At 46.4% G+C, this 21175-nt stretch overlaps 2 protein-coding genes across 3 annotated transcripts in view; both read left to right on the top strand.

Moving 5' to 3' along the window:
* The first annotated feature begins 683 nt into the window (after positions 1–683).
* ARL8B (ADP ribosylation factor like GTPase 8B) lies at positions 684–18968 on the top strand. Of its 2 annotated transcripts, none has more exons than XM_014946780.1 (7): positions 684–934; positions 10502–10582; positions 11184–11257; positions 11678–11771; positions 12369–12436; positions 12652–12722; positions 14034–18968. In XM_014946780.1, the coding sequence occupies exons 1-7, from the start codon at positions 812–814 to the stop codon at positions 14081–14083; spliced, it is 561 nt and encodes a 186-aa protein (XP_014802266.1). In that variant the 5' UTR covers positions 684–811; the 3' UTR covers positions 14084–18968. The 2 variants fall into 2 exon arrangements, with proteins under 2 accessions (XP_014802266.1, XP_014802265.1); XM_014946779.1 differs by lacking the exon at positions 684–934 and adding an exon at positions 1223–1470.
* Positions 18969–20934: 1966 nt separating this feature from the next.
* The window catches only part of EDEM1 (ER degradation enhancer, mannosidase alpha-like 1), a 17156-nt gene continuing 16915 nt past the window's right edge, over positions 20935–21175 (top strand). Inside the window, exon 1 of the mRNA XM_014946629.1 lies at positions 20935–21171. Within this exon, the coding sequence (XP_014802115.1) occupies positions 21047–21171 (125 nt within the window). The 5' untranslated portion in view covers positions 20935–21046. The remainder of the gene's footprint in view (positions 21172–21175) is intronic.

Raw genomic sequence — 21175 nt, 5'->3', positions numbered from 1 at the left:
CACCCCACAGTCTTGCTGGGGTTCTGTTGTGCACCCTGCTGGGTGGCTCTGAGGGGCTCAGCGGGCGGCCGGGGCACTTCTGTGGGGCCGGGCGGAGGAGGCGGCAGGGGACGGGTGAAGGGGGGGACCCTCGCCCACCCCAGACGGTGGGGCTGAGGGGGTGTGAGCGGACACCTCCCTTGCTGCCCAAGATGGTGGGGCTGAAGAGGTGCGAGAGGACGCACCCTTCACCCTCACCCACCCAAGATAGCGGGGCTGAGAGAGTGCGAGTGGACACCCCTCCTCAGCCGCCCGAGATGGCGGGGCTGAGGGGCTACGAGCGGACGCCCCCTTCGCCCTCACCCGCCCAAGATGGCTGAAGGGATGTGACAGAACCGCCCTTGACCCTCCCAAGATGGCGTAGGGGAGGGGATGTGACAGAACTGCCCTTGACCCTCCCAAGATGGCGGGGCCGAGGGGCTGTGAGAGGGCTCCCCTTCACCCGCCCAAGATGGCGGCGCGGAGGGGGTGTGACGGACGCCCCGCCCCTCTCTGCGCGGCCCCGCCCCTTACCCCGCCCTCCCTCCCCGGCCGGTCCTCCCGGGCGGCGACGCGGGCGGCTGCCGGCAGGGGGCGGTGTGGTGCCGGCCGGGGGGGAAGCCGGCGGCGCGGCCCCTCTCTGTGCGCCGCGCAGGCCGCGACGCGGCGTCATATGACCGCGGCGCGGGGGCGAGCTGGGCCGTGAGGGAGCGCGCGGGTGTGGGACAGCCGCTGCCGCCGCCAGCACCGGGCCCAGCACTGCCAGAGCCCCCGGCCCCACGCTGCCGCCACCATGCTGGCGCTACTCTCCCGGCTGCTGGACTGGTTCCGCTCGCTCTTCTGGAAGGAGGAGATGGAGCTCACCCTGGTGGGGCTGCAGTACTCGGGCAAGACCACCTTCGTCAACGTCATCGCGGTGAGCGGGCCGGGGGTAGGCCGCGCCGGCGCCCGGTCGGGCTCTGCTGGGCCGCCGCGGCCTTTGCGGTCCTGGAGGGAGGGGGCTGGGGACGGGCAGGGCCCTAGTGCTCGGCCCCGCTCTCCGCAGCCCATGGCCGGCGCCTGCCCCGGCTCCCCCGGTGTTCGGGCCTGTCTCGTGGTGGGGAGCAGGCGTGTCTGCCTGCGGGCGGGGGGCGGTGGGGTCCCGGCGGGGGGGGAAGCCGGCGGCGCGGCCCCTCTCTGTGCGCCGCGCAGGCCGCGACGCGGCGTCATATGACCGCGGCGCGGGGGCGAGCTGGGCCGTGAGGGAGCGCGCGGGTGTGGGACAGCCGCTGCCGCCGCCAGCACCGGGCCCAGCACTGCCAGAGCCCCCGGCCCCACGCTGCCGCCACCATGCTGGCGCTACTCTCCCGGCTGCTGGACTGGTTCCGCTCGCTCTTCTGGAAGGAGGAGATGGAGCTCACCCTGGTGGGGCTGCAGTACTCGGGCAAGACCACCTTCGTCAACGTCATCGCGGTGAGCGGGCCGGGGGTAGGCCGCGCCGGCGCCCGGTCGGGCTCTGCTGGGCCGCCGCGGCCTTTGCGGTCCTGGAGGGAGGGGGCTGGGGACGGGCAGGGCCCTAGTGCTCGGCCCCGCTCTCCGCAGCCCATGGCCGGCGCCTGCCCCGGCTCCCCCGGTGTTCGGGCCTGTCTCGTGGTGGGGAGCAGGCGTGTCTGCCCCTGCCGAGTGGGCTCGCAGGGAGGCGGCCGGGCCAGCCCGGGCAGCGGGCTGTGCCCCCATCAACCTTTGTGTGCTAATGGGGCCTCGCTGATACGGGCCCGCGCTGATAGTGCAGCTCGAGGGTGTGCTCCGAAGGCTTGTTTGGGACAGCAGGATGGCTGGGCCCACGTTAGCATAATGCAAATAGTGTCTTCAGCTGCTTTCTTCCATTTGACTTTTTTTTCAGTGAGCCTCAGTAAGTGATTTAAATTTTTGCCACTCGTGGGTCTTCTCTCAGATTTTTGCTTATTCCGATTGCTGGAACCTATGTCAAATAATCTACTTTCTCTTAAGGTATGCACTAAGAAGTACAACTTCCAAGCCTAACAGCAGCAGACTGCTGAACTTGGGCCTGCGTATCTGCTGATCTGCCTGGAGCAGATGAAGGAAGGGTGTGGGAACCCTCCTACATGAAGCTTTTCCATTGTTGAACAACATAAAGCGTGGCTTGCTTAAATGGCTTGTTTGGCTTCGGCAATGTCCTGTTCTACAGATGCATGTGACGGAAAACATTCAAAGAGACAAGCTGGAATTTGGAAGCCCTTGCAGGGAGGCTGGAATGGGAAACAGGTGTACCTTTGGTTTTGCAGGGAGCATAACTCCCTTGGGAAAGCTGATGTCTTCAATCTTAGTTGAGCAGACTTTCAGTGTGGGCTTTTTTGCGTTGTTTTTTAAGCCGTTTCTTTAATATCACTGAGTATTTTTATGAGTGTATTTATTTGTCAGTTGAATGGGTTACTGGGTAGGAGAAGGGCTCTCATTCTCTTGCAGTTTTACCTGATTCCCGTTACCCTGACTAGCTGACAAAATGTAACCAAGCTCTTGTGTAGCTGAGGATGTTAGCACTCTCCGGGCTTTGTGATAATCATGTGAAATGGGTCTGCCATCATAACTCTGCCTGGTTGTGTTAGCTGGAAGCTCCAGGACTAACCCAAGAAAGCCAGAAGCCTTTTCTTTTACACACAGTAGTGGATGCCACCACCTCTGGGCTTGGATGTCTAGAAATGGAACCCTGAAATTGTTGAACAGCCTCAATCTGTGGCTGCTGAGCTGATGCTGATTGGTGTGTTCCTGTGACTTTGGACACTGAGGTTATTCTGCAGGTTTTTTTTTGTCTTCTGGAGTCCTGGATGGGGGTGGTGCTTGACAAAGCGCTACTTTGCTGTGCTATCTGTTTAGTACCAGCAGCATGTCTCCTTCAGGGAGCTGCCTGTGGAACCTTTCAGCAGATATGTGGAGTAGTGCAGAATTTTTCTAGTAGTTGCACTTCAGTTTAGCCCATCTAAGTTGTCTCAGATGGTAAAAGTACTCCTGAGTGAAGCTGACACCTGCATCCAGCTGGCTTTGCTGGGGGTTGAATCTTGCAAGGTTTCAGCCGCACATTAGGATCACACCCAGACATTTATCTGAGTAAGTGTCATTCAAACAGCCTTGCAAAACTGAGTGAAATAAGGAAGTTGTTATGCATAATGACACAGCCTAGTTAGCTGTTTTAGGTTTGGAAGTAGCAAGCCACGTTTCTGAAGTTTTTAATTAGGGAATCTGGTGACTCCTTGCGAAAAACAGTGTGAGGGGATTGGTTCAGTTTTCTATTATTTGTTGAAAAAAGTAATAGCATGAGCTTCAATTATCAGCACAACATTGCTGCTTACAGGAATAGTGTCATCCGTGGCACAAAGAGCTAACTTCTTGTTAGTTGCTTCATTGACTGACTTTAGTTCAGAGTATGCGTTTGGAAATGAGTGCCGGAAAAGAATAACTGCTCTCTGCAGGCCAGTTAATGGTTTGGATGGATGTAGCTGTCAAGTGGTGGGATTCCATAAAAATAAAATGAAAGGAATGACACAGCAAGATGCTAGTCCTATAGAGTAACTCTAAAAGCTGGATTATGTACCGGGAACTTGGTATGGCTTAAAGATTGCCTTCTGTCTAACAGAGGGCTGTTACCGGTCTTCTGACAACAGTGAGTTTAATCTAATATAAATCTCTAATGTAATCTATGCCAATCAAATCAGGCATATATAACTGAAGGAAAAACTCAAACCAATTACACAGGAGGCTTGATACTGCCACTGAAGTAGAAAGGCCATGCAAGGCAGGCAGTCTAGTTCTAGAATAATCTTTTTCCTAGGCTGCTAGCTGGTTTGGGCCTTATTTATTCCTCCAGTGTAAACAAGCACTTAGTTTGTAAATCAGAACAAAGTCAGTTTGACTAGAAGGTTTAAAAACAAACCTTAGTGAAATGTAGTTATAGCTGGATACAACTAATGCAGCTTCTGCTTTGCTAAGGCTCCATATTAGTCACTGTCTCTAATTAGATATTAAGCATAAGTTTTCCATATGTGTGAGTAAACTTGCTCACAAGGGAGGATATCATTTCTTCCTGCTCCTAATTTCCATAATGTAGATGGCCTATGGCTCTTATTCAGAGAGACTGCATGTCATCCGGTATCGCATCTTGAATTGTTAGCCTCTTATCTGAGGGCTCTAAATGACCATTATTTACTGGAGACTGTGGTATCTTCTCTCGTTTGCGTCTCTGCGTCTCGTGGCTGTTAACAGGCTTGTGGAAGCTGGGAGTCCCAGGCACGCTTGGTGTGGGGAGGTTGGAGAGGCAGCCCCACCGCCGTCTGACGCAACTGAAACATGACTCAAGTAAACTGACTCTGCTTCCAGGCTGCAGGCAGGGCCTGCTGGTGAATGATGGGACACTTGTGCAGTTTCAGAAAAGTACTGCATGGAAGAGTGGCGTTTCCTATTGTGAAGTCTTGCTGGAAGACCAGTAGGTTGATCCTTGATCCGGGTGTTTGGTACTGGAATGTTGAAGCTCGATAGCCTGATCCTCAGCAAGCAGGAGAGGAGCACTGCAGGGGTGGGAGGGAGTCAGACTTTCCTGATACAGTTGTCAGGTTTAAGAGCTACACTCAACCTGTTCTGTTTGTGGTCCCTTTCTAGGATTTGTGTCAAAGCCGGAATTAGCATGGTTTGATTTTTAACTTTGGAATATCTGAAAAGTCTTTGAATGAGGCCTTGGTTTCTTGAGAGAGGCAATTCTTGACGTGCCTCTCAACAAAAGATTCGTTTAGCCATTCAGGAGCTGTAACTTCCTTCCGTTCTCAGGACTGTTATAAGTAAGTTTGACTTCAAGAAGCCACACTGGAGAAGTGTGGGAAAAGATTCCTCCAAAGAGCTTTGCTGCTGCTTTGGTGCCTTCTGAAACACCCAGGTGGGTCATAAATAGCATATGTTGTCACTTCATACACATAGTAGTTAAGCGAGAAGGTTGATACGTAAGTGAAGTGTTTCTTAATCGCAAAAGTCTCATAAATGGATTGCTTCACTTCATTAGGTAATAATAAAGCTAATATAAGGTGACTCATTCTCCAGTTAATACTCTTTCTTTGAGGTCCTGCTTGCTGTACCCCAGATGTTCTGCAAAAGGGGACTGAACTCAGAATCTACTTTTTCTATCATGGTCTTGAGTTTCCATATAGCATGCCTGGAGAAAGATGCTTTCCTGACTATCAGAGGCCTGAAACATCCTAAGCTCTTACATGACTGACTTCTAGATAGAAATATGCCTTTTCAGGTCTTGCTTCCCTGCTGTGTGGTAGCTACATGATAAGCAGTCCATGTCGTCTTAAATATTCCATTGAAATCAGAGTTGGGGAAATGATGATAATAATGCATTTTCTTGTCAGATACCATGATTTTGCTTTCTGCAGCAATCATTCATGGAAGGGCTGTTGTAAAGCCTTTCAAGGGACTGTTGGATCACAAGGGCTGAAGCTTCTAGAGTTCAAGTTTCTAAATGTGATTACAACAAGCAGCTGAAACACTGAAGTATTTCAAGAAAGAAGCAAGAGTTGATACATCCATATGTGATGCACTTCTCGGTTGAGTCTACGAATGTTGCAGAGGAGGCTTAGTGTAGGGGTAGATTTATATAATGCTAAAATGGCTCTGCTTTTTTTTTTTTTAGAAGAGATTTGAGAGATGCAGTGTTTTTCTTGATGTGAAAAGAAAGAAATTTAGGGGTGAACAGCAGGGCTTAAGGTAGGATGCTGGTTCAGGTAGATTGGGAGTGTCCAGGCTGGAATCCGTACTCCAGTGCTGTTGTCTCCTAGTCGGCTAAGCTTGTTAGTGATCTCTTCTAGATGGCTGAAAAGTATTAGGAGTAAAGATTAATAAAATATTGTTGTGTAGTAACTAAGCCTATATGAAGAAATACGCCCTCTGACAGTAATGAATGGTGTTAGCTTTATGAGATGCAAGCTAAATGCTGCCCTGATGTTTTCTGTTCATCTTGTGCAGGCTGTCAAAATCTGGTAGCTGTGAATGGTGGTTGAGGACCATGTGGATGGACCACTGCAGGCTGCATGCTTTCCAGTGCCAGCAGGAGAGAGCTACTGCTCTAGCTGAAAAGATAGAAGAGGGAACACTGGTTCTACTGCTGCAGTTTGAGTTCTGCCTTTAATGGTTCCTTTAATGTGTTGAAATGAATTTTTAAGGAAGATACAGGAAGCAGGAGTACCAGTCTTGCCCTCTATTACTTAATCAAACTGCTTAGGGCTTGCTGCTGACGGTCTGGTAAGACCTAACTCACTGGAAGCTGGCAGTCTTCTGGCTCTAGCTTACGGCTGGGGAGAGGCAGAAGCAGCCAGAGCATGGTTTATTTTGATTTGGGCTTTATATATATATATATATATATTGACTCAAGACAACTGGAAATGGTAGGTTTAGTAAGCAGTTTGTTTTAATATTAACTAAGTATTAAAATAGACTGAACTTGCATCCTTTGTATGGTTCTGCAGTATTAGGTGACAATAGGTTAAAGGCTTGGCTGACCCTCTGGGAGGTGAGCTGTACCTGTAAGTGGCTTCGGTGGGTGCTGGCTGCCAGAGCTGCCCCTGGAGCAGTGGTGGGCTGAGGGAGAGGCTCAGACCCAGAGTTATGGGTGAAAAAGCAGTGTTTGTGGCTGTTCTTCAGGATGTGTGGTGGTGTCTCAGAGCACACACCAAAGCTGGCGTGTTACAGGTGGGCCAGGCTTGGATCTGGTGGTGAGATGGAGAGTGCAATTCATAAATGGTGCAGTCTGTGCAAGAGTTAGTGCTAATGCTGGATAGGGAGCTGACCCACACCGATTCCTGCAGGGGTTGGCCCTGTATTGGAATACAGAGCAGGGGCTTAGTTCAGTCTGGAAGCAGTCTTGCTCCTCCGAATAATCCTTATCCAACATCAGTACTCGGGCAGGTAAATGGGTTCATGTTGCACTCAAGTCACGTGCTTGGGTTCTCCAGGAGCTTGGAGTATTGAGAAGAAAGCATTTCTTAAACAAGGAGGTTTAAAGACTAGTCCTGCAGGTTCTTTCTGCATGTGGCCTCTGAAATTTGGTCTGTTTAGTCTCCCTCTTGCTTATCTTTCACAGAGGGGCTAGAGTTAACTTTGTTCTGTGACCTTCAGCAAACAGTTTGTACTAACGCTGTATGGTGTGTGTGACCTCAGAGCTAATGGGTTAATTCATAATCACCTCTAGCACACAAAGCTCATCTTCCAGGAGGCCTGGATGAGGTACGGTGTCTGTCTGCTGGAATATTCACGAGTGCTGAAAACAGATGCTATTGCTAGATTTGAAAGCAACTGCTCTTGCTGTCCTTGATGAGTGTTTGAATAACGCTTACTGTGTGTGACAACAGCCAAGCACTTTCAGATTGGCAATTGAAAATATTTCTATGCTTATCAAACTTGTTTTAAAGCCGATGCCTATTTTAGAAGGAGAAAGCATCGTATTGTGAACGCACAGTGATAGGGCTGAGTAATCTGCTCAAGGGGGGACGGGGGGAGTCTGATTCAAATAGAATTGCCTACTAATAAAAGCATATTCTTCTTGTTCTGCTGTGTGAGTAGCTTTTGCATATGAATACTCTTAGATGCAGCTGAATTCCTGGCTTTTTTCTTCTGTAGAGGTAGTAAACAGAAGCCTTCTGAATTCTGGGTTTAGGGAACTGTTTCAGGGCCAAGACAGTTGGCTACAATAGCACAACTTATCAAAGGAGATTATTGTAATGGATTTTGCTAGCAGGCAGCAGTTTTAAGCATTTATTGACCTGTCTTAAAGGTACTGACAGTTACCTTTTAGGTATGCTACCTGTGAGCAGGGGAACACCCACACTTACATCAGAGTAGGGTCTTTCAAACGAAGCTCCGAGTTGATCAGTGTGCTCAAAACCTGTGGTCAGGTGTGCCTGTGCCTCTCAAAGCTACCTCATTTCAGGATCCACAGCATCCAAACTTGTGGTTTGGAGGCATCTCAGGGATGGCACCTTCAGTGTGTGACAGTTGGGAAGGTATGTCGGATGGTGTGGCCTTGTATCGCCTACAAAGCGCGGTGCAGAAGCTGTAGCACAGGTTGTAACTGAGTGATGCTGTAGTACAGCTTTTAAGCAAGTCAGAACAAGTTTTTTGTGCCACCTGGATGCGTAGCGTGGGTAGAGAGTACTTGGAAAGGAGTATAAGGTGCAGCAGCCCTTCTGAAGTTTCTTTAAAAGCTTCTTTGTGGTGGATCACAGTAATTTCTTTAGCATTACATTAAGCACGTGGCAAGCGAGGCGCTGCTCTGATCTGAAGGAATCTGTATCCTAAAAGAGCGGTGAGAGAGTATGAACTATAGATAGGAACAGCTCTCGAGTGAAGAATCTGGAAGTACCTGAGTGGGAATAGCTGAGAGCATATGGGGTAATACGAAGCAGCACAAAGAGGTGGAGGTTCAGGGAGTGCTGGGGAGGTGTTTGGTTAGAAGATGTGGGTGTAGGGTGTGACTGGAGAGGCAGGAATGCGGTGGTTCTTGAGCAACCATGGCAAGCTGACCCTTCAAAGGCAAGATTGGCAGTGCATGCTTTATGAACCGAACTAAACTTCATCAGACGTGGAAAGCAGGGTTAACCATCCGCTGCCAAGCTACGTGTAATCAAACTGGGTGAAATGGGACAGCTCATGCACTGGCATTTTGGGGCAGGAATGGGAAAACAAGGAGCAGGTGTCCAGGTTGGGCACCTATTAACCAGAGTTAGCAGAGAGGTTAGTTTCTGAAACTGCTGCATGAGATTAAGGTACAAAGAAGAGTATGTGTCAAAAAACTGAAGGTTTTTTTCAAATGAGAATGCACACCACCTGCTTAATGAGGTTTAGGCTGTCCATTTTTCAGGTCATCACTGGTTTTAGTGTTGCATTCCTTGAATTCAAGGACTTAGCTACTTGTTTACTCTTTTGAAAAGACTCTTGGTCTGTATCGCCATGCACCCGGGAATTGGATCTTAAATGTGAAAAATTGCCACCTGTTCAGGGGACTGCTGGCTTCACATCCAAGCTCTGGATAGATTTCTGCTTTGGAGGTCAACAGGAAGATCAACGTGCCATTTAACTGAAGGCCTTGGCCAAATAAGACCAAATGAGACTGATATCATCTGTATGTTTTCAGTTGACTACTTGTGTTTATCAGCATTATACTGGAGTCCCTTATGTGAAGCTTGGGGCTTTGGTAGTGGAAGACCACAGGGGTTTTTTTTGGGGGGGGGGTGAGGTAGGGGAAACAAGCTGAAGAAAGTGAGGGCTTCTAGGCATAGAAGTGAATGACAAAGCATTGTTTTTGCAAGCTATCATCTTCTGACTGCAAACTCTGAACAGCATGTACTCAAAGCATGTCCAGTCAATCTTAGTTACTCCTTCCAGCTCGTGAGCAGTCAGGCCCTGACTCTGTATGGCCATGTGATGTCTGCTTCCCAGAGCCTAAAGGGCTTTACCTTGGGCTAGCTCCTCTGTGCAACTTCACATTTTCTGCTGCTATGATATCGAGCCCTAATTAAACAACTGAATGCATTTGAGTTGAACTTCTTTTTTTTTCCAAATCTGGTTGACTGACTGGTTCTATTACACATAATGGATGTAGTGGGATACATAATGACCACTGTGGCTGAGGTTCCCCTTCTGCCAGATAGCCGAGGGAGCATGGGAGAAATCTGTGCTGCTGTTGATAAGGCTTGTTATGGCTCCTGGGTTAGCTACAGGAGATAGCTGGGAACTTGGCACTCAGGCTGTTACAGATAAAAGCCTAACAGATAGTAAAGCATCTGCCACCAGAGAACCTCTCTAATGCAATGCTGTTTTGCAGCAGTTATGTCAGGGCTTAAAGTGATGCTGAACTTCCAGTGGAAGCGGGCTGAAATAGTCTTCTGTTGCATTTCCATTGCATCTTCCGGTGCTGAACAAGTTGGACACTGTGGCCAAGCAGGAAGCAGACCTTTCAGGTCCTTCCACTTTCTAGCCTTTTAAAAGCCCTCAGGGAGTTAGCCCATACCTGTGGGTTGGAGGCTTACTCCACAGGAGTGATTTATGACTGTCAGTGTTGTGCATAGAGTAGCTTGCATCAGGAAAATCTTCTGGGTATTTCTAGCTTCCAGGGAACTAGGAGACTTGGCTCCAGCAGAAGTAGGTGAACGGCTCTTTTCCTCTGCCTGCCCTGGCTGTCCATCTGTTAAGCCATACAAAGCACTTCTCCCCAAGCAGCTTTGCTCCCCTGACTGCCTCAAGGCTTGAAAAATTATTTAAGTGCTTGTAGGAAATCACTTGACTGACTTCACACAAGGTTCAATGCACGTAAACACAATCTTTATGACTTCTTGTCTATAAAACCTTAAGTGGGAGGGGAGATGGTTAGAGAAAGCTTACGATATGTTACTATGTAAACTAGCTGCATCAGCAAAGCACTAAATTTAACTTTCTCTTCTTCCAGTCAGGTCAATTCAGTGAAGATATGATTCCTACTGTGGGCTTCAACATGAGAAAAGTTACGAAGGGTAACGTTACAATAAAGGTAAGTTACCATTGTTGACTGTCTCTTTTTATACCCATGCAAGGTTATCTCCAGTTTCTAGTTTAAAATATTTGTTTGCTCTGTTTTGCTTCCACCTTTGAGACAAATACAGGAAACTGAAGAGGCTCAGCTAAATCTGTCAAATAGCTTAAGAATACACTTAACGTTTATTTATGGGGTTTCTTAAATAAGAATCTTTGTGTGATTTCTAGGTTCAGGGACTAGTTAAGGCAATGTTGTGATAGTGCTCTCTGGCTTTAATCTGAATTAATTTGCACATGTTTAGGGCCCAGAGGTCCTTCTCATCAATATTGCTTAAGGGAAGGCTTACATCAAAAGCAGAGATTTAAGTCAATATGTTTTGGTGTATTTTGTTGTATAGCACAGTGTGTAAGCTCAGCACACAGATGTGCTTTTGCATCTGGTGTGAGGTGCTCTAGTTGGCAGCTGTACAAGGAATTATTTCTCTTCTAATACGTGAGAGGTCCCACAGCTGGCCTAAGGAGAAAGGAAAAACTGTGTTTTGATTTCTCGTCTTACCTTTGTGGGATGTTTTTAAACATAGTGCATGGCTAAATGGTCTTTTTCCCCTTGCCTTAAGATTTGGGATATAGGAGGGCAACCACGATTCCGAAGCATGTGGGAGCGATATTGCAGAGGAGTTAATGCTATTGTGTAAGTGTCGTCTTTCTTCAGCTCCTACTTAACTTCAGATTTGCTTGCCTTGTGTGTGTAGCCTTTCTAACAGTGCATGCTTGGCTCGGCAGTACTCGTTTTAATTTTGAAACTATATTCCAACCATGTTGACCTTTTTTTGCCCTTAAGTTCAGGACTCAAGATGGGTTATTTTCTTATCAGTGTCTGATCTGGAGTGCTGACTACTTCCTGCACTGGGTGGCGGTGCTGTCTGAGAGAATCTTTCATCTACTCTGTTCTTAGAGATTATTTTTTTAAAAAGAGCCAGATTCTTTGCTCAGAAGACCTAGCTTTGTTTAAAGCCTTGTTGAATGTGCTCGAAACTGACACTGTAAAGGAAACACTGCTGTTTCTGAAGTAGTTCAGTCTCACTGACCTAACCTTAAATTCTCTTTAAAGCTACATGGTAGATGCTGCAGATCGTGAAAAAATAGAAGCCTCTCGAAATGAGCTGCACAATCTTCTAGATAAGCCACAGTTACAAGGAATCCCTGTAAGTAACATTGCCTTACACAGTATTACACTTGCTTGAGGAGTGCACATAACTCTGCCAACTGTGAAGTCTGGCTTCCACTTGACTTAAGAGCTCAAGGCCTAACCTTACTGATATCAAATTGTTGATGTTAGTCAGTCCTTCAGTGATCTTATTCTTGTTCAGTGCCCACCAAAAAAAAGAAATTAATTTAGAACAGTAGTTTAGAGTATTCCACAGTATGAGTTTGTGCTCTCATTTAGAGTCTGCTCTAGCACAGGTTAACCAGAGTGTAGTACAGAAATATAGAGCAAGTTTGGGGAACTTTGGCTGAAAATCTGCTGGAATTGTTCTCAGTTTTATGAGCTGCTGTGTTCCCATGTTTGCTTTTTCCACATAACGGTTTACTTGTACCCCTCTTTACCTGTGACTAGATCAATCTTCCTTCTTGATCTGGTTTAATAGTGTCTTGTTCCGTTAGATTTACCAGCCTTGTGCAGACTGCTTATCAGACTCCCCTGAAGTTTGGGGTTTTGTGGTGTGGTTGTGTTTTTCTAGATGCTTTTTCTTTTCTAAAAAGTCAAAGCTGCAACTGTTTCCTTCTGCTCTGGATTTCAGGTTCTAGTACTTGGAAATAAGAGAGACCTCCCTAATGCTTTGGATGAGAAACAGTTAATTGAAAAGATGTAAGTCCAACCCTTCCTAAGAAAAGCTACCTGAACTCAATAAATGAATTCATGTACATGGGGTTGTTGGATCAAGCAGCTTGCATTTATAAGGAGAAAACACAGCAACAGGAGGTGGCTGAAACAAGTTACACGGAGAAGATGAAGGGGAAGAGTTTAGATTCTCGGTCCCTGTTATAAGTGAAGTGTATGTTGAAATGTTCTCTCTTTCACAGGAACCTTGCTGCTATTCAGGACAGAGAAATCTGCTGCTACTCAATTTCTTGCAAAGAGAAAGATAATATAGGTAACTATTAACCTAAAATGCTAAGCATTATGAAGAGCTGTCAGAGGATGGATTTGGGGGATTGTAAGTTGTTAAGCACAAGCTTCTTGGCTTCAGGAAACTGCTAACAAATCAGAGAACAACGTGTAAGTGCACTGGTTAAATTTGGTATAACTCCTGATGGCAGTGAGGAAGCTTGACTGGTATTGAACTTGTTGAGGTTGAAGTTACTGAAACATATGTCAGTCTCCTGTGAAACCTGCTGCCTTTAGTTAGTTTGCAGCAAAGAGCTGACTAGTCTCACTTTCAGCTTGGCCTGAATGATTTCATACTCCGATCGGGTGCTCTCAGCTCAGCCTCACTCCATGAGCCTAGCAAGTACTTGAAGCAAGTTTTTCCTCAGCAGGAAAAATGTTATTCCCTTGAAATAACCATCTTTCCCTGCTCGCTTATCAAAGTGGTTCATGTTGTGGCCTATGATTAGTCACTATTCCATGCAGCCAACAGTAACATTTTTCTGGTGCTGACATCTGGTGCTTTAGGATTTCTGGAGTTCAGAGGCAGAAACCATGGTGCTGTGTAATACCAAGTACCTGACAGTAGTGGCTAAACTGAGTAATCCCAACTGAATGAAAACACAGCACTTAATGCCACTTGCCATCCTTCTCCTGATGCCTTCTTGGGGCTGCCGTGAGGTTAATACTGGTTCATTGGTGGACTACCATGAGGTTACTCATGAGGGAAACTGTAGGCTCATGGTCACAGGAGCAGACTATAGAGGGTGCCACAACAAGTCTGTGAAGGACTTGACTTCTTTCCAGGAAGAATGAACAGCCTGTGGAGCTCTTCTGGCTGCTTCTCCTGACTGGAAGCATTGGGCTGGTGTGATCCCAGTGCATTTCACTTCCTTAAGAGACCCTCTTTCAAGCTTGATGCCTTGTACTGTAGGGCTAAACTAACTTTGCTCTTGTCAGGTGAGGAGAGGCAGACAAATAGAGCAGTGTTGATAGATTTAAAACTGACTCTGTGAGCCACGCCAAAGTATCAGATTAAAGGAAGTCTTTTTCCTAGAGGTGTAGTTGACTGAGGTACCAGGATGTCTGGGGCAGTTACTTAAAGGGTGCTGGGCAGTTACAGGACCAAAGCACAGACAGCAAACATGTCAAAAAATCATTCTGTTGGTCTGTGTTGGACCACCCTCTAGAGGAGGGCTGGATGTTCCTGTTGTGTGTTTGAGGACACTGGCATACCAAAGCGGTGCTAGTTAAACACAGGTGGACACCTGCATACGGACCTTCTCTACACTCTCTCTCTCTCTCTCTCTCTCTCCAGATATCACGCTTCAGTGGCTTATTCAGCATTCAAAATCTAGAAGAAGCTGAAGTCTTCCTGGAATCTCCAGTACCAGTTGGCCATAATCTCAATTGTCCACTTCCCTCCATAAATGAGATATTACCCAAAAATCCTGTATCAAGAATCTGCCTTTTCACGGTTCATTTATCATGTGCACTGCTGAAGACTTGTATTCCTATTCTGTCACAAAACAACTAGAGTTGTCATGATAAAGTCAGCACAAATATTTATTTTACAACCATCTATGGTGGGAGGGTTGGGGGGGGCTTTTTAAAAAGAAAAAAAAATCTCTCTACCATGTTAACTCTGATGGTACACTCTGTTCTGGTTTTTCAGGGCCAGGTTTTTATATGATTTTCAGCAAGTGTTTTATTTCTAGTGTTTAGTGGCTTGAAGATGCTGATGCTTGACAGCATTAAGATTCTGTAAGATGCCACATACAGTAGTTAGAAAACATTTAAGCGTGAGTTGTGGGATCCTGATTTATCTCACAAATGCATGTGACGTGTGTATGTAAGCAGAGGAATGGAAGCTGTTTGCAGAGGGGAGCACAAGGCATAGATCAGCATCACTAATCTACAGCTGAGATCTTATCCTGTCACTTGAAAAAGAAAACTCTCATGATGAACCGGGGAAGAGTCAACCGTTTAAAAATCATTTTGTTGCTTCTGTTTAACATTTGCGTGGGGGATGGGAATGGACTGTTCTGTCAAGCTTTCAAAAATTGGAGTATTCCAGCATGAAAACAAATTGCTAGGAACATCAGACTTTGTTCAAATACATTTTTCTATCTCCAGATACCAGTGGTCTCTATCTGAAACCAGAACACGCATTCTGAGCAGCTGCATGACACTTAAATTACTGGTGTTTTTGTATCGAGTCAGTCGTTGACCTTCAGCACAATATCTGTGTAATTGTCTGGTGTCTCTCCTGCTCATGGAATGGCTGGGCACAGTGTCACCTGGTGCTATGGAATATCTAGGCTATTGTGACAACTCTAGACCTGCCTGCTTTCTTGATGTAACCATGTGCAAAGTCTGTAAGCTGCGAGATGAAATGTTCTACTGTGTCAAAGCACAAGAGAGCCAATGAATCGATCGTGTTTCTTGACTAGCTCCTACAGCTTGGGGAAGTATGTATAAACTAAAGATTGTAATGTTTGGGTTTTTTTTTTTTTTTTTTTTGTAGCTTTACTTTCTCAATGACTTTGGTCTATTTAAAGGGACAGACTCGTTAAGACTGGTTTGTTCATACAGTAATGTCAGTGTAGCTTCTTAGTGTATGCAAATACATGGTACACCTGCTCGTGTTGCCTCACACCGTGTGTGATTCTTCACCCAAATGTAGTTTGCATTGCGTCGGAGTCTTTGGTTGGAAACGCTGTTTAGTCCGTATCGGTTATGACGAGCCAGTTTTAGTTTGGACTGCCATGGCCTTACTGTTCCCTACCAACTCTCGCACTGTTGCACAGACACTACATGCTGCCTGCATTTGGTCTGAACTTGCATTTTTAACTTTTTTTTTGTTCCCTTTCAGTTCTCTGAAGCATGATTTCAATTAATTCATACTCTGGTGCTGTAGAGGAGAGGGTATATTAACTCGCTACTGTAGTCCCTAGTTCACCAGGAACTGCTACAGTTACTTTTATTTAGCAAACTTGCTTGTGCCTAAAATAAGGAAACTAAACTAGAATGTGTGAATCTTTGTGGGGGACCAGGTCACTGTTTAGTTAACTGGCCTATAGCTAAACTTGATGTGTTTGGTGTTTATATACTTCACTGCTTTCAGCGTTTATGGCATCCAAACACTACCAATTGTTAACCTGTGCATTACTCTCTGCATGTGAACAACTTATACAATTACTGAACTTTGTAAATACGTGAATTTTTTTATTTAGGTGGATGCATATGTTGGTTTACTGCTCTTCAGCTTTATTCAATAAACTTATGTTTTGAGGGTTGTATTGACACTTAACTGACTGACTTGGGTTGATGTGGCTTTAACTCATGGCAATACATTATGGGATGTCTCTCTCCCGTAAGATTAGAGTGGGGGAAGAAGGCTCAGTAAATGCCTGAGCTTCTGTATGTTCTGTGGTTCAACCATTCAAGTGAAATGCTTACAAAAATACCTTTCAGGCCTGGGGCTTTCTCAGCTTCCATGGGAGTGACTGGCTAAGCTTGCTCAGCAGACCTCAGTGCTTTATTATGTGTATGAAAAGCACTAATTAGTCAGCTGGAGGGTCTTAAGTAGGGGCAGCCTCCTGGAGGTCTGTTTTCAGGAGAAAAATGCATGTGTCTACAAACTTGTTTCTTGTCATCAAGCCTAGAGTAAAACCTTGGTTTTTCTAGCACAAGTGTCAGATGTATCAGTGCCTGATCACTTACTGCCAATTAAAGCGTAAAGATTCTTATCTCATTGGAAAGTGAAGCTTTTGTTGACTGAGGTCTTGAACAAAATCTTTGTCGTGATTTTAATCTGAAGTTACTCTGACTGTTCTTCCCAAATGCTTTGGTGCATTATTTTTTCTGATTAACTTGTAGGACTGTATTTCACCATCTTCCAATTAATGGTAACAAATTGGCTGTCTTCTGTTCACGGCCTGCCTCTGTCCAAGATTTCAAGCTCACTGAGCTGTAACAGGATGGTTTTTAGGCCTGAGCACTGGTCAGTTAACATCTTTCACATGTAACTGGGCTGGTGGGAAGGGCTGGTGAAGTGTGGTGTAAAAGCTTGTGTGCGTATTTCTTCAGCTGCTGAGGTTTCCTGGGTGCAGAACAAGCTCCCTGGCGTTCACCTTCAAAGCAAAATCTGCAAACAGTACTAATGCAGTAAGATTTGTCACCCGGGTTGGTATGATTCCAGTACTAATAGCTTAAATCAGCTGTGGTGGGAACTTGGCCAACAGCTGTTTGCTTGATGTGGAGTTTCAGTAACAGTTTCTACTTCTAAATGTAAATAGCAAGGGGGGGTGGGGTGTCATACTGTGCGTGCTCTAAAATGTGTATTTGTGTTACTTCATAAAATGTCTTCGGAGCTATTTGTGTACAGTTCTTCCAGATGCCTCTAGTTACGTGGCAGAAATGCAGACCTTGAAGAGGCTATTTGAACCCAGGGCAGAGAATGAGACTTTTTCTGGCTGAGGGCCTGATTAACTTCACTTTGAAACGGAAGTGTAGTATGTGTTCCCAGAGAGGTGAGGCTGTTCTCACCACCTTTCAGCTTTGGACTGGAAAAATTACTCTCTCCTTTGGCACGGTTAAGTCCAAGGTTAAACCTTTTCTGTCCTGATAAAGGTGTGGAGCCTAAGATGGGCGTTAGCCGTGTTCTCTGGTGGGCTTGGATGCTATAGATGTGTTCTGTTCCTAGAAATCTATTAGGCCAATCTAATCTCTTGTGATGATTACTTGTCTCTGTAGTGAGCCTGGACAGTAAAAAGAGACTGATTAAATTGCCCATTCTCTTAACCAGTTGCTTTTTGGGGCTGCATTTTAGTAACATAAATGATTGTACTTAAACATCAGTAGTTCTGAAACTCTCTTCTGATGTATCTGCAGTAGGTCTCGGCCTTTAGCGTATTAAGAAAAGGCAAATACTGAGCTGTAGAGAACTCTGGGTCATGAATGCACGTGTGAGTTAGACACCTTGATGACCTCATGATGTGTTGGTGTCCCAATGACTTTAAAATAGCTGTCAACTCCTAATACTTGTTGGTTTTGTTCAGTACAAGCGATGGCTCTTACTGATTGTAGAGATGTAGACTGGGAAGAAGTGTTTGTGTGTGAGCCCACAGCTGTGTGGAGGATTTCCTTGGAGTGTTAACATCCTATCAATGTTAGTGTGGAGGGTAGTTTTTAAGTGCAATTACAGTGCAGTATAATTATCATCATCACCCCAAGTACAGCCAAGTGTCTCAGCAGTTGCAGAGAGCTCTGTCCTGCCACTTGGCAATGTGAAAAATGCACAAATACAGAGCTGTTCCATGATCTGTGGAACTAATAATCTAGTTTCTTATGGATTTGTGTTTTTTATTTGCATCTTTATGAAACAGGCTGGGAAGACTGTCCTTTTTTGGATGCTGATGTATAAAACTGCATGATCTTCACCTTCTGGTAGAAGAAAAGAGGCCAAAGAAAATGCCTTAAACAGTCTCACTGGTTAAATTAATACAGGAATGTTGTGCAGGGATCTATAATAACTTGAAGTATGACTTAGCTGGATTAACAAGCTTTTAAACTTTTCTACCGTTTAATTTTATAGTTTACTGTGGCTGTGCAACAGCATGTCATGAGTTTGCTTTGTGCACCTTTGCTGAATGTGAAGGAGAAGCACTTCCCCCTAGTCGCACGCCCCAGCGCTGCTCCCTGCTGCCTTGCTTTGGCTCTGGCCCCGACTGGGAATTGTAAAAAAGGGGTGTAAATCAGGTTATTTAAGCTGTTTTACTAAAAGTGGTGTGTTCCCGATTTACACGAGCGGCAAAGCAATGAATCGTGGTAAAGGAGAAACAACGTGTGAATGTCTGAGCCTGGCATGTGCCCCAGGACTTCTGTTCCCAACGTGTGAGTGTGGAATGACTCGTCTCCCTGGATCACAAACCTTCGACGGGTGGGCTGTTGCTGGAAGCCTACAGGTGCTGAACGTTACAGTATGCCTTGGTGAAACATCGGGGTTTTCTTTAGATATCACTTAAAAGACAAAACGGCACTCAAAGAGGGGCTATGCACATACTCTTTTACAGGAGAAATCAAATATTTGGTGTTTTTATTTCCGTCGCGGTGGAAGGTGGGTAAGTAGACCTTTGTGCCAGGATTAGTGCCTTTTAATTACGACATGACAGGTTTTTATTCTGTTAAAGGCAGCATCTATCATTGTGATCGTTTTGAAGTGCTTCAATAAAAGTGTTGTTGAAAAACATTCTTTCGCATATTCATCTGTAGTCGTACAGCTGCTTTCATTAGTCTTAGAAATATTTGAGATGCCCTCATTGCCAAATTGTGGGAAGTATTGTTATGCTTGAGCTAAACTAAACACATCTAAGTTAAAATTTAAGGCTTTAGCTCACCTGTGAGAGTCTTTTAGCAAGGAAGAGTAAGTCGTAGAGTGGTGTTGCCTGGTTGACGCTTTGTGTGTGCTGTGTGTTGGGAGAGCGGTTTCTGTGGAAACTGCAGGAATATTCTCTGTGGAAACTGCAGGAATATTCACTGTGGAACTTCACCCTGAGAGAGTGGCCGTGAGGCTTGTGCTCAGCTGGGGGCAACTTTCTGGGTAGTTGGTCTGTGAAACTCTATTAAAGTTCTGATTATGGCTTTGCTTTAGATGCTGAAAGCACTTACTGGTCTAATTTGTGTTTCTTTCTGAAAAGGCCAATCAGGGAGAAGTTCATAAACCGTATTATTCAATGAACAAAGCAAATATGTGTGTAGAGAAAGAAAAAAGCTGTTGTGATGTGTGAAATTTAAAGCTGAACTTGATTCACACAAGACTCTCAGTGAATTAAACTGGTAAGTTGCCTCTGTAACTCTTAACTCGGGATGTGGGAAGATACTTCAGTCTTTTCAACAAGGAGGAATTTTCCTCATTTTTTACAGTCAATAAACAAATCCCCTTCTTGGTGTGAATAATATTTCTGGTGCATAAGGGGAAAACCATTAGAAAGATGCATGAATTCCACAGATTGAAGAAAGGAACTGAAAGAGCAACCCCAGGCTGCTCTGTCTGAATTGTGACTTTATTTTTAGATTTATTTGTTGTACTGTTTCTGTTGCAATGAATGGAAAACAAAGGGCAAGATCAGACTTCTGAAATAGAACGCATAAAATAGAGGCTGAAGACAAATCATCAATGCCTGGTTGTCTGTCTGTGTATGATAACAGTCTTTAAGTACTTTTTTCCTCTTACATTGGGATTTTTCTTATCATTTGTTGATTTTTTTTTTTTTTTTGGTAACAAGTCATTCCCTTTCTTGCTAAAAGAATGCAGTGCCACAGTGACCACTAGTCCTTGGTTTAGTGATAATGCAGTCGTGTTGCAACCGCAGATACTGATGCTGAGAAGGTTTCTGGGGTATCTCAGAGATTTCTCTCCTCTTTCCCTCTCCCAGCTGTAGTTTCTTTACTGACTTCTCTGTTCTTTTGACTGTCTTTGAGGGGTTTGAGTTTTACCATTGTTGCCTGACTCCTGTTTCCGCTTTCATATCTAAAAATTGCTAGCAGCATTTGTCAGCTTTTGCTATTTATGCTGCTTTCTGAAAACTCCACCTGCCTCGGAGCCGCTGCCTTGCTCTCTCCCTTGTCACACTGAAGGTGGGTAACCGTGTGCTGGGGGCTGCTGTCCTTGCACCCCTTGTGCCATTTTACATCCCGTTGTGTGGAGGGAAGCCCTGTGTCCATCTCCAGTGCCCCCTCCTCTCCTCCCAGTCCCCTTCTCCTTCAGGCCTGAGGCTCTCCTCAGGAGGAAGGCTGCTCCTCAGGTCCCAGCCAGGGCCCCCTGACGCCGTCTGTGAGGTAAGCAGCCCTTGGATTTGCAGCAGGATCACAAACTTTACTTGAATCGTTGCGGTTTTGTTTTTTTTTTCCCTGAAAAACCTTCTGTTTCTCAGCCTTCGCTTCACCCCGCGGGCGGTGAGGCGCTTCGCCAGGAGGAGGCGCTCCCGTTCCCCGCCTCCCCTGAGGGCCCGGCCCCGGCCTCAGCCCTTCGCCCGGGCGGGGCCGGACCCGCCTCCCGCCCCTCCCGTCACCGGGCCGTGCCACGACAGCCCCGCGGCCCCGCCCTTCCAGGCTCGTAGGGCTCGGCCCTTGAGTGACGTCGCTCCGCGCCCTATCAGCGGAAGCCGCTCCCGCCCCCGCATCGTCTCGGCCAGTAGGAGCGGGGAGAGGGTGGGCCCCGCTCGGTGTTTCCCTTCCGCTGTTAAAGGAGACGCGTCGCGGAGGCTGCGGAGCGGGCGGGGGGAGCGGGCGGCCCCTTTAAACTATGCGCGCGGCGCGCGGGCCACCATGCAATGGCGGTCGCTGGTGCTGGGGCTGCTGCTGCTGAGGCTGGGGCTGCAGGCGCTGCTGGCCCTGCTGCCCGCCCTGGCCCCCGGCCTCTGCCTGCGCCGCCGCTTCCCTTTCCCCTTCCCGCCG

The sequence above is a fragment of the Calidris pugnax genome, unplaced genomic scaffold, assembly GCF_001431845.1.
Source record: "Calidris pugnax isolate Ruff unplaced genomic scaffold, ASM143184v1 scaffold81, whole genome shotgun sequence".
Taxonomy (NCBI): Eukaryota; Metazoa; Chordata; class Aves; order Charadriiformes; family Scolopacidae; genus Calidris; species Calidris pugnax.
This window is presented reverse-complemented; position numbering and strand designations above follow the sequence as displayed.